The sequence below is a fragment of the Parambassis ranga genome, chromosome 20 (assembly GCF_900634625.1).
Source record: "Parambassis ranga chromosome 20, fParRan2.1, whole genome shotgun sequence".
Lineage (NCBI taxonomy): Eukaryota > Metazoa > Chordata > Actinopteri > Ambassidae > Parambassis > Parambassis ranga.
The window spans coordinates 9,171,856-9,186,570 of NC_041040.1; the positions used below are offsets into that span (position 1 = coordinate 9,171,856).

The window sequence follows — 14,715 nt, forward strand, 5'->3', positions numbered from 1 at the left end:
GACAGAACCTTGAGTATTTGTGCACACATGGCTGTGTTCTGTAAGATATTTGATAGTAACCAAACACAAAATGTATTTTTTTTTTCATTGCCTATAAATCCCTTTGTTTTAAAATCGGAGGCTGCTTATTTATTGACATAATTTCCTCTCAGTGAACAGCTTGTGTCTATAAAACATATTACAATCATATTGCAATCTTTGCTAACCCAGGAGCAGCGTCATTGTTCTATTATACTCACTGAATAACAGCATCACTGCCTGTTTATCAATCCAATATCTCATAATGTGCTCTCTGCTTGGTCATTTTGAATATAAAAAGATCTCATACTCTTATTGTACCATATTTCCTATATTTAGTATTAATCTCTTGTACTGACATGAATCTGACACATCCAATATGATATTTGATTAGGTGTTTTTTTGTTTGTTTTGTTTGTTTGTTTTCATAGTCTCCAGGTGATATTGGATACATGTGCCGAGCTGGTATTATGTTGGCTGGTTTCATCTGGGTATAAAAATGATTTAAGGTGTGCTCAGCACGCAGTGTCATTGACTTGCTTTAATTTCACCGCAAGGGTGGGCTTTATTACTCTGCTACTCTCTCAATGTGTGTGTGTGTGTGTGAGAAAGAGAGATGGAGAAGAGGGTTAGAATTAATGTTTCAGTGCATATATATGTCTGTTTTCATGCTCATTGGTGTAGCAGCATGTCACACCTGTACACACACATACGCTTGTCTGCAGTGGCAACAAAAAGTATATGAACCCAGTAGAAGGTATTCAATGCTTTTATGTATTTTTGGTGTATTTCACCCTCTTAGTGCCCGGTATTACTAAAGAAACTCACCTCACCTCTCCTACAGGGGGAAAGCAAGGAGACAACACCAAACTTTACTTAAGAACCAAACACCCCAAAAGCGATTTTGTAGACAAATAAGCCCAAATAATAAGTCTGACATTATACTGTATGATGTTGACAGACTCGGAAATTCATTCATTTACACCTTGAAGGTGAGCAGTTCGGGCTCAGATGTAGCAAAATGGAACAAATCATGTTGTTCCCTCTACTGTACAAGGTTGAAGGATGAAGTGTAGCTCCAGTTACGTGGAGTTTTGTAAAACTCATTAGGCTACAACCTTTTATTTTTATGCTGGTGTGTTCTTTTATTGCCACACTTAGTGAACGGATAAATAGCAGCACTGTTGTCCACATTTATAGCACAAAAGTGCAGATTTCATCATCAAAGATCTCTCTCTACATTGATAGATAAAACCCTATGAGAGCAGTAGAAGCATTTTTAGGCATATGCAGAACTTTTCTTGTGTATTACCAATCTAATACAAAATATACTTAAATAAAAATGATTAAAGGGGTTTATTTACACTTGCTTGCCCTTGTAGAGCTCTGCCCCGTGTATGTTCAGCCTCTTCAGCATGTAATTATTATTAAAAGGAAGAGTCTACTACAACTACACTTGGACAGGTCTTGCCTAACACTCAGGCCAAACTGGTGGTCCCAGTGCAAGAAAGAAACAGAGGAGCTCCACTTTGCCGTGACAAACCTTACTTCTGATCAAATGCTACAGAGCCATAATCATGTTTGTGCCACTGAATTCTTTAACCTTTCTGTGACCCCGCAGAATGCCAGCGGCCCAATCACAGAACCTAATTGAATCTGCTCGGCGGCGCCCCCCCGACTGATGAAAAAATAAAATTGGAGGTGAAAAATGAATACAGCAGTGGAGAGAGAGAGAGAGAGAGAGAGAGGGAGGGAGGTGATACGGATGTTGGATGGTGGAGGCAAGGAGGATGGGGGGCTTGCACTGCAGTTTTATAAATACATAGACACAAACACACACCCAGACATGTACACACAGTCACACCTTTTTCAATCCTGCAGGAGAATGGGGAGTGGGAAATGACAGAGAGAGAGAGCGAGAGAAGAAGAAGCAGAGAGAAAGAGGTTGGGCCCAGGTTTCTCATTACCCCCCGGCCTATTTGGAGGATATTCCTATAAGATAATCTGATTTATTTGCAATTTTCCTTTAAGCGGCTTAGTGTTTACCTCCAAGATTAATATTTTTCTCTGTTATTAATATCAGACTGTAATTAGGAGTGATGTGTCTCGCCCAGCACTGTTCCGTGGCCGCCAGGCAGCTAGCTGGATGAAACTCTGCCTGCGACTCACTTGTTGTGATCACAAGACAAAAAGATGAAAAAAGAAGAAGGAAGTTTTGAGAGAAAGGAAGACACTGCGGCGTAGGGCTGTGGAATTACAATTGCGGCATACCTGCCTCTGTGTCTAAGGGTGTGTGTGTACGTGGGTGCGGGTGCAGGGCCGTTCAAATTTCTTTAGTTTATATGTGGGTGTGTGTATGTGTGCATGCATGTGTGACAGTGTGATGGTCCTCTCTGATTGATAAGGTGTCTGTGCTGGCTGCAGATTGCTCTTGCTGATTGCTTCTGAGAGCTCCAGCTGATTTATAATCAGAGCAGGATGAAGGATTGTGCTGTGGATTGCTTATCTGTTTACCCCCCTCACAACATAAACTGACAAATTATCATGTTGAACACACACACATAAAAACACACGCATGTGAAAGCGAAAAAAAAAATGCAATGATGTGGACCTCCTTATTAAATATACACAGACACACTGTCATACAATTTCACAACCACACACTGGCCACAGAGCATAAACAACTTCACTCATCAGCGCAGCCATATTTTTATGATTGCTGAAAAGAGTGCAATCAGTCTCATTTGTTTATATGTGAAAGAGTCAATATCACATGTAAGTCAAGTTAAGCTGCAATTAAGTTGTTTTGTGCAGTTAGATTTGCTGTGGGTGGGTTTTTTTTTTGTTTTGATTCTTTTTTGGACGCACACCTCCTACTGTGCCTGATGCGTTACTGCATTTCCACATACATAACTCCTAATGTCTGCACTGTGGGAAGATTTACTGAAGTACGTTAGACAAAACACCAAATATACAGACTTTAATTTAACCTGATTATGTATAAAATATTGTATATGTATATAGTGTAAGAACAATAGGTGTAAGTTGCTTTACATACAGAAGCTGGCATATAATATGATTCTAATTCCACTTGGCAAGCAAGAGTACAAGCCAGCCAGTTTAAATGCTGACAGGTTTTGTATGCCCTATGGCACAGTGACAGCTTGGTGAGTGAGTGTGTGTGTCTGTCCCTGCATCTTTCTGTCTTTCTCCACCCTCCCATTCTTACCTGTCTGTCTGATTTTTTTTACGTTTTCTCTCTTCACCACAGTTGTTTGTAAATGCACAGTGACAGAATCACGAAAGAAGCACAAAAACACATAAGTACAGGGGCACATGAGACACACACACACACACACACTGACGAATGGCAGCAATTAGATGGGGAAACCAAGCATGTGAGGACAGAGGAGCGCTGAGGGGCTGCAAGCACTGTATGGAACGTGTGTGTGCGCCCCTTGTATGTGCTTGTGTGCATTTGGAAGGTTTTTATCCCTCTAATGGACCATCCATCTGTCTAAATATCAACACTGTCTCATATGTCACCGGACAGTGGCTGTGTTGGGGAGCAGTTGGATGTTAGGGTGTTTGCAATCAACGGCCAAATAGGAAAAGGTCTGGATTACAACTTTATAACTTTACAAAAATTAATTGCTCATGGGACCAAAGCTGGGAAAGAAATACTCCAGTGTTTGGCAGCAGACACAATCATGCATATAAAAAAACACTGGGAAATTATACAGGCAGAAAAAAAGAGAGGAATGTTTGTAATATCTGTCTTGCTCTGGTTCCATGGCAGCCTACCAATCAGCCAAGCTGATCAGCCACTGACACGGAGACCTTGAGCTTTCTCACTTCTTCTGTTCTCGTCCCATTGGAAGAATAACCTTCCGGCTCCAGTCAGAGCAGAACAGTCACTTCTCATCTTTTTTTCAGTGTGGGAATTCACTTTCATTTTTTGAAAAATTCCTCACAGCAGCCCTTCCTTTCTGAATCAATCCCATCTCTGCATACTCATTTTGCTATGTAATCAGTCTGCCGCTTTAATTTGTCAAATGTTTAAAACGATTATTATAAGCTATTTTTTCAATAGCTTCCATGTCATGTGTCTAGAGTTTTGAGTATACCTGGGCTCTATACCATGACTGTTTCTCGTATCAGCACACCACCAACGCCACAGCAGTTTATGCAAACTCCTAACACAATATTATTAAAGAGTGACCAGACAGATTGTGGCACAAACATTATGTGGATTGTCAAGTACGGTAACAGTCCAGCCGCCAAGGTGTCTGCATCTGGGTGCAAGTACCCGAACTATGCAGCTTTAATTCAAAATTTTCTTTTACTGGCTTTACTAACAAGACATCACAGGGATAATGTACAAATAAATCGCATCAGGGCCATATGGATGTAAAATAATTTATTTCATCACATTAAACTAATTGCACAGAGTCAAATTATGCCAGATTTAATTATATAAAAGGATTTGATACTCTAAAAATACTTAATTAGTTAATGATGGTACAGAATGCTCTTGTGTACATAACAGTCTGAGAACACCAGTGACTGAAACATTCTGTATCACATGTCCTTTTTGTCCTTTCCTTTACTTTCTTCAAAGTGTATGAACTATATTTGTGTAGGTGTGATAGTAATGTCAATTTTACGCTTCTAATATCCTTCCTTGTGTGAGTGTGCAGCTTTTATCACAAGGTGTGCATGTGTGTGTGTAGATTTGCATGTATAACCAGTAGAGATTTGTGTATGACACTGTTACTGATGAATTATTTCACTTCTGATTGCTTACATCGCAAATCATCCCCATATTATAACCCTTCTTATGCAAATAAGTGGTACAACTGTGTGTGTGTGCAAGAGTGTGAGAGAAAAAAGGAGGGAGGGAGGAGAATGGAGAATGCATGTCTGCAAAATAAAACAACCTGTTATTTACATGTAAAGTAAATGTACCCTTTGAGTTCATATATGAATCCCATGTATAGGATCTATGTATATTATGAATGACTGAATAAGTGTGTGTGTGTATGTGTGTGTGTGTGCACATGTGCGTGCGTGTGAGCTTGTGTGGTAACCCTGTATTGCTGGCAAGCTCATTTCTCTCAGAAATCAAAGTTAAATGGGTCATCTATCATGAGAATATGTGACTGGGACTTGTGTCTCTGCCATGCTCAGTGTGTGTGTGTGTGTGTGTGTGGTAGTGTACATATGCAAGGTGTGTGGTGTGTGCTTTTGCAACTGTATGTACACACAGGGGCTGCGTGTGTGTGTATGTGGCGGCCACTTGTCTTTGCCTATGCTATGATTAATGGTTTACATTGGGCTGTTCAGCCATGCATGTTTCTTGGTTTATCGTTTTATGCTGTCTCCAATTAAAGCTCCATAACTTGAGTGATGGCTTCACGCCAGTGTCCATCAATAGAGGCCATCAGCGGCCTCATGCATTCAGGATATGGAAGCCACACACTAACTAATATCCTCTTGTGTCAGAGCCAGTGGGCAGTCTGTGTGTGTGTGTGAATATATAGATGTAGACGGATGTGCACACAGAGTTAAAAGTATAGATTTTAACTGATCTGTTTGAACAGATTTTAACACTTTGAATTAATGGGATATGTTTTTATCTAAACAATAAGTCATTAATTAATCCTGAACTTTTATTCTGCAATACAAAAAGATCTAAATTCATCACATGCATGCAGGATTTCACATATCTGGGTCTCTTTGGTGAGGGGGATGCATACATGTGGACATATGAGCTTGTTCATGTGTGCACCACCAGGGCACACACGCGCCCGCTGCGCAATATCATTTCACGCAATATTATTTCTCATATAGCTGTAATGACATTAGGCCGATATGTTGATTATACTGTCGGCAAACAGCAGCCTGCTGATTGGGTTAGCATATTACCTTATATCACATCTCTCCATTCATCCCAGTGTGTTTTTTTATAGCCCTCATTTTTCCAAATCACTTCCCACTTCCCCAGTTTCCGGGGCGAGGTTCCAGGCTATGCAAGCAGGTGATGTGAAGTAATATGATGATGGGAAGGCAAAACAACGCAAAAGGGAGGGGAAACAAAAACCTGAGAACAGCCAGTGTTGGTTGTAACATGTCGGTTTGAACACAGGACAAAAGCCTTGTGATATGATCGGAAAGCATTAACTTGGTGAAAATGCAAGAATAAATGGACATTTAATCACAAAGACAGAAACACAAATGAGCACACACAGGTTGTCCATTTCTGCTCAGTGTGTGTTTTTGATAAATATATTTAACAGCTGTGCAGATTGGTGAAGAAAAAAATAGGTTGTGATTTAGTGCAGACCCTGAATTACAAGAGGGCGGGGTGCAAGGAGGCAGGAGGGAGAAAGAGATATTTTAGAGTGGGCTACTGAGATTGTTAGAGAGAATGAGATTTCATTTGCAGCTGGGACATTGAGTGATGACACCTATGGTGTGTGTCTGTCCGTCTGTATTCACACGTGTGCACACATTAAGTCGATGGAGTGTGTATTTGCACATAGAATTTACACACAGAATAATATAGTGCGTATGTATCCACTGTGCACTATATATATGTACAGAGTTGCTCTTGTGTGTTGGTTAGTTCTTTAATAAAAGTCTCTAAGCTGTACAGTAAAAAATTATTAAAAAAAAAAATAAATTCACACTACAGCAGTATACATGCACCTCTATCCTTTCTCCTTGGCTAAAATGTATTCACAGACACACAGAGAGACTTCATTGTTAGCTTGTAGGAAACAAACACAACAGAAACACCTCTAGCGATGTTTATACTATAGGAAAAAAAATATTTTTGTGCTGTTTGGTTCTTAAACACAGCAACATGTTTAACTGTCAAGATAGGAAATTTCACTGCAGATTACTAATGGTGTTATTTGATATTTGAATCACATGCACAGGTAATGATTTAGCCATGCATAGTGTGTGGTGGGACACACAAGCAGTAAATGGAAAAATGATAACAATAACAATAACTCACATCAGCCATGCCTAATATATAGGCTGCTACACCATGTCATGGCTGTATGACACAAGGAGAAAAATGAACGGTGGTTATCTGGAAATTAAAAAAGGGGGGACTGATTTAATATTCAGCAGTGGCTGAAGAGGCTTAGGGGGGGAAGGGAGAGAAAGCAGACCTATGGATGGGGGAAGGGGTGGAGGCGATGAAGATGGAGGAAATTAATCAGTGGTATCATCTCCAGCAGAGTTTAGCTAACTGCCTGTGAGGGAGCAATGACTGTAGCTTCTGACATAACAAACTATCAAATCCCCATGAACAGACACTTCAAGACAAAGACACATGATTGGATTATACTTTTTTTGTGGGTACATGAGACTCTGTGTGGTGGAAATTACATTATCAAGTCTCGCTGTTGATGTCTGTGTACCCACCATCAGTTTACACAACCTCTACATACAAAGACGTGCGCAAGCAGAGCATCCAGAGAAAAGAAAGAAAGTCTGCATCAATGTTCCTCTAGATCTTGACCTTTTGTGCGTGGGAGACTTCCTTTAAGCAGACTTGAATGGACGTATAATAAGAACTGTGCAGCAGCGGTGTCCAGGTGTCTATATGCACATCCACGAGGGAGTAAAATCAAGGCTTTATCAGCACAACACCTTCAGACAGGCTCTAGGACATCAGAGGTTTCACAGTGTTATGCCTCTATGTTTCTCATAATGAGTGTGCCCTTGAGGCATAATTTATTCTGTACCTTATTACAGTGGGTATAATCTAAGACCTGCTTTGTTCTTATGTGTAGAATCTACATGGTACAGCACCGCTGACAACAACAGCTGTGATTGCTTTGCTAAGTATCGGCCTCTCAGGGGCCAGACTGGCACCAAAATTCACATCGATTTTCCTAATTTCACATAATATCATGTTATTTTCAAATACACAATGTTAAATGCAAACCAAAGTTTCTCACAATAAATGAAAAATATCCACTGTCTGTGTTCCAGGCTGAGACCAAAATGGTGTGTTTGAAGAATGAGCTTAGTGTCTGTTTTGAGAGAAGACTGGAGGAGAAGGAAGGAAGGATTAACCAGCTAACAGAGGAGCTAACTGAAATCAGACAAAAGGTAAGATGCATGCAGCGTGTACACAAGCATATGCCTCTGAAGCTTGTTTAAATTACACCTCATACTTTTGGAAAATGTATTACCTCCAATTAGAATGGGTCAGAAAAAATCAGTTTATTTCATATGCAATTTGTCAAACACAAGTACACACATGAATGTATAACAAAAAGCTTCTGAGCAAACTAATTGTATTGCATTGCATTCTGAAGCCTTGGCTAACATTATTGGTTGACCCCTGGGATTCTGTTAGCTAATTTAACTGTGCTATCATAATGCTTCAATCAGTTTTCCACCCACTTATTTTATACCCTTTCAATTATACAGATTACCATTGCTGGTAGAGCTTATTGAGCTGTACTTTTGATTCAAAGGCACACCGGCCCATTGAGGCACAAGGCACTGACAGACATAGTCTGCACACACAAATGCACAAGTACACACCACTTGATCTGCATATCATTATGCTTTTGATCGAATGCCAAGGTTTCACTGAGAAAGACATCAGAGTCAAATGGAGCGAGCGAGTACACAACACCTGTAGGATTTGCGTGTGTGCATGAGAGGCAGCTGTGAAATCTGCACCTGTTTAATTGAATTAGCCTTGTTAATGTATTCACGCTGGCTGCCAAAAACCCGTGGCATTAACAAGCTCATTAGACCAATTAGTTAATTAATTGTCTGTATGGCAGCGACTTCCCAAAGAGCTGTGTCTTCATTATCTGATGGCTGCTGCCTGTTGGATCATTGAATGAGAGCTGATAATGCATTACATGCACTACGTTTTGCTTGTAACTCCACAAATGTCACATGCAGTATATGTGTCTGTATGTGTATAGTATGTGTGGTCCTTTTTGAGTGCAGATGTGCAGATGTATGCACATGTATATGTATTTGTCTGTCTGTCTGAGTGTGGTATGCTCAGAATATGGCGGCCAATATCAGTGTGCATATTGCAGTGAAAGGTTATGTGGGGGCCGTCACTCCCACAGGTAAAGACAGAGCAGTCCTCCTAGCCACTTTCTAATCTCTCTTTTATTAGAAGTTAATATCTCGCCTGCTCTTTCTCACTCCATACTCCCACCTGCTTAGAAATGGCCCCGCTCCATCTTTTTAATTCAATTATATTAGCCACCCTCTCTCTCTTTCTCTCTCTCTCTCTCTCTGTGCCCATAACTCTACAACTCACATCTCTCGCTCACACACAATCTCTCTCTTTTTTTCCGCTCTGTCTCCACCTCACCCCTCCTTCTTTTGTCCTCAAATGTTCCATTTCTATTCGTAATCCTAGATGGAGGATAGACTTTGGCCAATCAAGGATTTGTGCAAGCCACTCTCCCTTTCTCCTCCTCTCTGCTTTTGGTGGTAAAAAACATATGATGGCTAGGAAGAGAGAAAGAAAGGGGAGAGAGAGGGGAGGAGGTGGGAGGCTGGAGTTGTGAGGGGAGGACCCCGGGGACGAGACTTTGATTGCTAAAGTAATGAGACTTGATCAGATTGAGGTTTCTCTCTCAATAGGAGCTCTACTAATATGAAAGTCCAAGGCTTAAGCACACATTTGAAATAAAATCACAAATCTGATATTCTTTCTTCCGGACTTCCAGCCAAGGTCCTATACTCCCCCACTGGAGAATTAAGACTTCACACAGACCACATGGGAACTTTTAATCATCTCAGATGGTGGCACATTTGGGGACGGGAAAAATCACTGTAATGTATTAATTATGTAACAAGTCCTGCAAGCCGATGCAGAATGTGAATGACCCACCCTTGGGTGGGATTATAGATAATTTCTAGACAAAAACTAGACGTAACAAATTAGAAACAATAATCGTCCACCATAAAACAGAATAAATGCACTTAGATATAGTCGTGATGTATGTCGGATTATTAACATAAAGCATCGTAGTAACATATTTTAAATCCTATGAATTATTACAACACCATTTTATATTATTGCATGTAACACTGCGGATGGAAATGGCATTCTATTAATAGTGCTAGTAAAGTAGACTCAGGAATCACTGTGATTGTGACACTTGCTGTCTGTGCAGCAATCTGGAGAAATCCTGTTGGCTAAAAATATTTAATTTTGTTGTAAATTGGCTGATCCCAGTTCTGTGATTTGTGTGTTAGAACCGCTCATGCAGCCAGTTCAGCTTTTATCCAGACTCCCTGTTTTAGTTAGAAGTCTTTGTATGAAAGTTTGTTCCTAAAAAGCACAATAATAGTGCAATCTTTTAAAGGTGGGGTAGGAGATTTTGAAAACTCAGTGAGAGTCAGCCAGATTTCAACAGTAAAAACACGCCCCTTTCTCTCGGAGCTCACCCCGAAGCCACGCCTCCCAATGACATGGACGCACATTACCTGAAGACGAGCATGTCTGTGACTTCGGCCATCATGCACGTACCTCTCTGGTGCGCGCAGAGCAGGAAGAGAGTGACAACCAGCCAATACTCCGTGCAGGGTCCACCCGGAGGATTGGCTGATGTTTTTAGCGTTTTATGGCTTCCACAGATTATTAATATTCTTTGTTTTAATGTGAAACTGCTGAACTAATTGGTTGCTATTGGATTGTAAAGAGAAGTTACACTAATTTAACAAAAAGTGCATCAGACGAATCAGCTGAATGTGAAATGATCCTCGAGATTACAAGGCAACCCGTGCTTTGTGTCTTCCCTTGTGTCATGTATGGACTGTATGCAAAGCCTACAATAGTGCAGATACATCTTTGTGCTTTGTCAGTCAGTCACTTTACATTCCCCTTTCTTTTCTCTCCATGAATCCATACTGTCTTTGCAGCGGACACTGCTTTATTAGTCAGTATATAATTTTCTCTCTTCGATGCTCTTTAACAAAGATTCCTAAAACCTGCTATCACTACAGTGACACAGAAGTGTGTTTTCATTTAATGCATTTAATTAGTTTCTATAAAAATTATTGAAAGTGTTGGATAATGTATATGAAATATTGTGTGTGTCTAACAGTCTGAATTGTAGTCATACATTAGTGCAGTAAAGCATTGAACTTGATTTAACATGGCTAATATATATAATAATAATAATTAAAATGTGTAGAAAATGTCCTCTTTTGCTTCATGTCTCGGCTCCCTCTTGCACTATAGATGGGTTAACATAAAGAGGATGAACATGTACCCACTTGTGTAATATGTAAAACTTGGCTAAAGCCCTGCACTTCCCTCATTATTGTCTTATTTTATTTCCCAATAGTCACCCTAAAATTGCTTTATATTCAGATAAAAGAGTAATTGTAGCCCCAGATACTGTCTGGTCCATTGCTTGTAATTGTTTCCATCCATTAGCAACAGTACAGATAATTTAACTGCATAAAAGACCACCTTTAACTCACTGTCACACTTTGCTGGATGATATATAAACCTGGAAGTGTGTCTGGAGAGCTCTCTTTCATGGAGGCAGAGGTGGGTTGTGTCGGTGCCAAGACTCAAGTCTTGACCCCAGACTGATGAGAGAGAAGTTAAGAAGGATGCTGCACTTTAGGTACCCACTATATGTGTGAGACTGTATTCTGGGTCATTATATTTGCATGTGTTTGTCTCTCAACAAATCCTAAATCACAGCAACATGCAAGGGTCTCTACTTGTGTGTGTGTGTGTGTATGTTGACTGTCTGTGGAGCCGCCTAACTAATCTAACACAGGGCTCATTTAACACAGCGCTAATGAATAGGGGCTTTGATTTGGTAAGGGGCTCTGAACCACAGGCCCACACACACACTCACAATCATGCACAGGGTGAGGAGTTCAACCACTGTCTGCTTCCTTTGAAATGATCTTTTTACCCTAGTTATGTCGTTGTATTAATGTATGTACAGTAACACAAAACAACAGTTATTTTGTGTGCATGAATTTAAATGAGATCGACTGTAATTTCCTTAGAGGGCATGTTTTTATTGACAGTAAGTATGGATGCTTCATTTACAAACATGAATACAGTAAGAATGTTGTTTTTACAAGAAGGGCTTTTTACTGTGTGTGCCAAGAAGCGGGTATTGTTAGTGTGATGTTACAATTGGTTTTCGGGATTATTGTTTTGAACCTTTGAGATTGGCATTTTGGTGCCAGATTAGTCATCATCTTGTGTTTATTTGGAGCTGGTGGTGACCAAAGAGGAGAGAGCCACCAGACTCCTTTGACACAACAAGGTAATTCTACCTTACAGAACCCTGAAGTTGGTGTTTCAACATGTAAATTCTAATTATAATTGCAATATAAAACTATGTTTTATGTTACTGCAGTCTGGTGGCTTTGAAGAGAAAAGAGAGTTCACAAGTTCACAGACTATCCCTTTAAAGAATGTTAAATATGGTGTGTGTTGGTTTGTGCATGTACTGTGTAGTCTATGTGCTCATATAGTAGTTTCTTGGGTGTGTGTGTCTGTGTGTGTTTGTGTGCGTGTGGTAGATGAAAGAGAGAGAGGATCACGTGAGGCACCTGGACCAGGATGTGGTGGGTTTGCGAGCCACGCAGGACTCTCTGAAGAGAACACTGGCCATGAAGGAGAAACACACTCAACAGCTGGTCCAGCACAATACACAACTCAAAGAAGTTGTGGCCACACTACAGAGTGAAGTAGGTATTACACTCAGTTACACACACAAACACACACACACACACACACAGGAGGGGAGTTCTTCTTAAATAAGGAACAGAATTGGGCAGCGTTCTCTAAATCAAATCCAGTCAGGTGCATTGGGGAATTCTCCTCATTTTTTACTTCCTTCACAGTTAATCATCTGTCCTTCTTCCCCTCCTCCCTCCGCCTTCCCTCTCTTGCCCTCTCTCCATATTTAATAACTCATCGCCACCATCTTAGCTCCACTGAGGGTTGGCTCATTGTACAATAAAGAACCATGTTTGTATGAATATCACTTAGCCATTAGAAGGAACAAGAGTAGGGGAGGGGTTAAACATTGTTTTGATTTTCTTCCCATTCATTATTTTTCTGTTTTGCTCTCTTTCTTGTCTTTTTTTTCTCTCTCTCTCATCTTCCTTGTCCAGCCTCACTCTCGCCCCAATGAGAACCAGTGGTAATGAATGTGAACATTAAAGAGTCGTACGCATGATGAATGGAATGGCCTTTAGGTTTCTCTCACTGTCCTTTCTCTCTCGTTCTTATTATTCTCTCCCTCTCTCTCTGTATTTCTTTCTCTCGCCTTCTTTTTTTCTCTCCGTCTCTTTGCCCCCTCTAGGTATATCAGGGTGGTGTATGGCAGTGATGTGTTTTAGACTTAAATTAACCCATTTACTGTGTCCTTGACCAAACCAAGTCATTTGTCTGCTGCTAGCGTTTCAACAGCGTGTGTGCCTGTCAGCAGACTAAATGAAATACATTCACCATAAAAGCAACACACTCTTGAATACTGACTTCAAGCCCTCACTTTTCTTAAACTAGCTTAATAGTCCTGTTACCTTTTTGACATCGTGGCTTTATTCAGATGTTTAAGTGATGATTTTAACACTATTTGCATTTGCGTATGTTACTCATGTTCTGGGGTTACTTGTCCCTGAACAAACAGTGGCTACACAGCCTTATAGACCAGCCATGTGTGTACAGTCTGGTACTAAATGCATTTACTTCCGGCGCGGCCTACGGGGTAGCAGCCTGCCAGAGGAGCTCCCACACAGCGTGAGTGTATTTAAGTTGTTTTCGTAATTTATTTGTATTTCACAAAAGAATTTCCTCCAGGATTAATAATGTTTTATCTTATCTTATCTTAAACAAATAGTGCACTACCTCTCAGTTTAAGGTTTAGGAGGCGCTTCTTCAGGGTTAGTGTCCTGCTCCTTTATGATGAGTAGCGGAGCTGTTTTATTGGTCCTAAGTTAGAGCAGTAACCGTAGGGTTCCATAGCCTTGCACAAAGCCTTTATGATGTTCCCTTTCACTGCCTTGGAGACAATGTGGAGGCAAACATGTCTGAATTATGCTTTCATCTCCTCCCTCTCTGTCTGTCTTGTATCTTCTTCACCCATTCTTCTCCTCCGCAGCTCTTTTCAGAGCTGTTGGTCTGTTTGTCCCTCTCACAGCCTTCGGAAATGATTTATACCACAGATAAGCTGACATACAGTACTTAGTCATCTGTCTTGGTCCATCTCTCAGTTACAGATAAGTGAGTCCATGTTGAATGAAATCAGGGAGACACTGGATCAGACCAGAACCAGTCTGAACACAGACAGACAGCAGAGACAGGAGGTCCAGGACCAGTTGCACAAAGCCAGCAAAGAGGTGGAGCGTCTGCAGCTGGAACTAACTCATGTGCACCGCACTACTGAAAAGAAGGTAATTGGTTTCTTCTGCAAGGTCTTCACTCAATGTTAGTTTTTTGTAAAACCTTCCTTGTCAGACTTAGTCATTCTGTTGTAACAATTAGAGTGAGACAAGCTCATTTGACTTTCCAGTATTGACCATGACTTGTTGGCAATGATATAAAGAAAGCCTGCCTGTTCACTGGTTCAAATAACACTTTCGACACAAAGTGGACAATGTCAAGAAAAAAAAAATTAATCTAAAAGATACACAGTTTTTACA

The 14,715-nt window shown here is 40.5% G+C and overlaps 1 protein-coding gene across 1 annotated transcript in view; it reads left to right on the forward strand.

Moving 5' to 3' along the window:
- Positions 1-14,715, forward strand: part of LOC114453579 (golgin subfamily A member 6-like protein 22) — an 81,072-nt gene that overhangs the window by 27,344 nt on the left and 39,013 nt on the right. Inside the window, exons 8-10 of the mRNA XM_028433531.1 lie at positions 8,032-8,151; positions 12,589-12,756; positions 14,287-14,466. Of these exons, the coding sequence (XP_028289332.1) occupies positions 8,032-8,151; positions 12,589-12,756; positions 14,287-14,466 (468 nt within the window). The remainder of the gene's footprint in view (positions 1-8,031; positions 8,152-12,588; positions 12,757-14,286; positions 14,467-14,715) is intronic.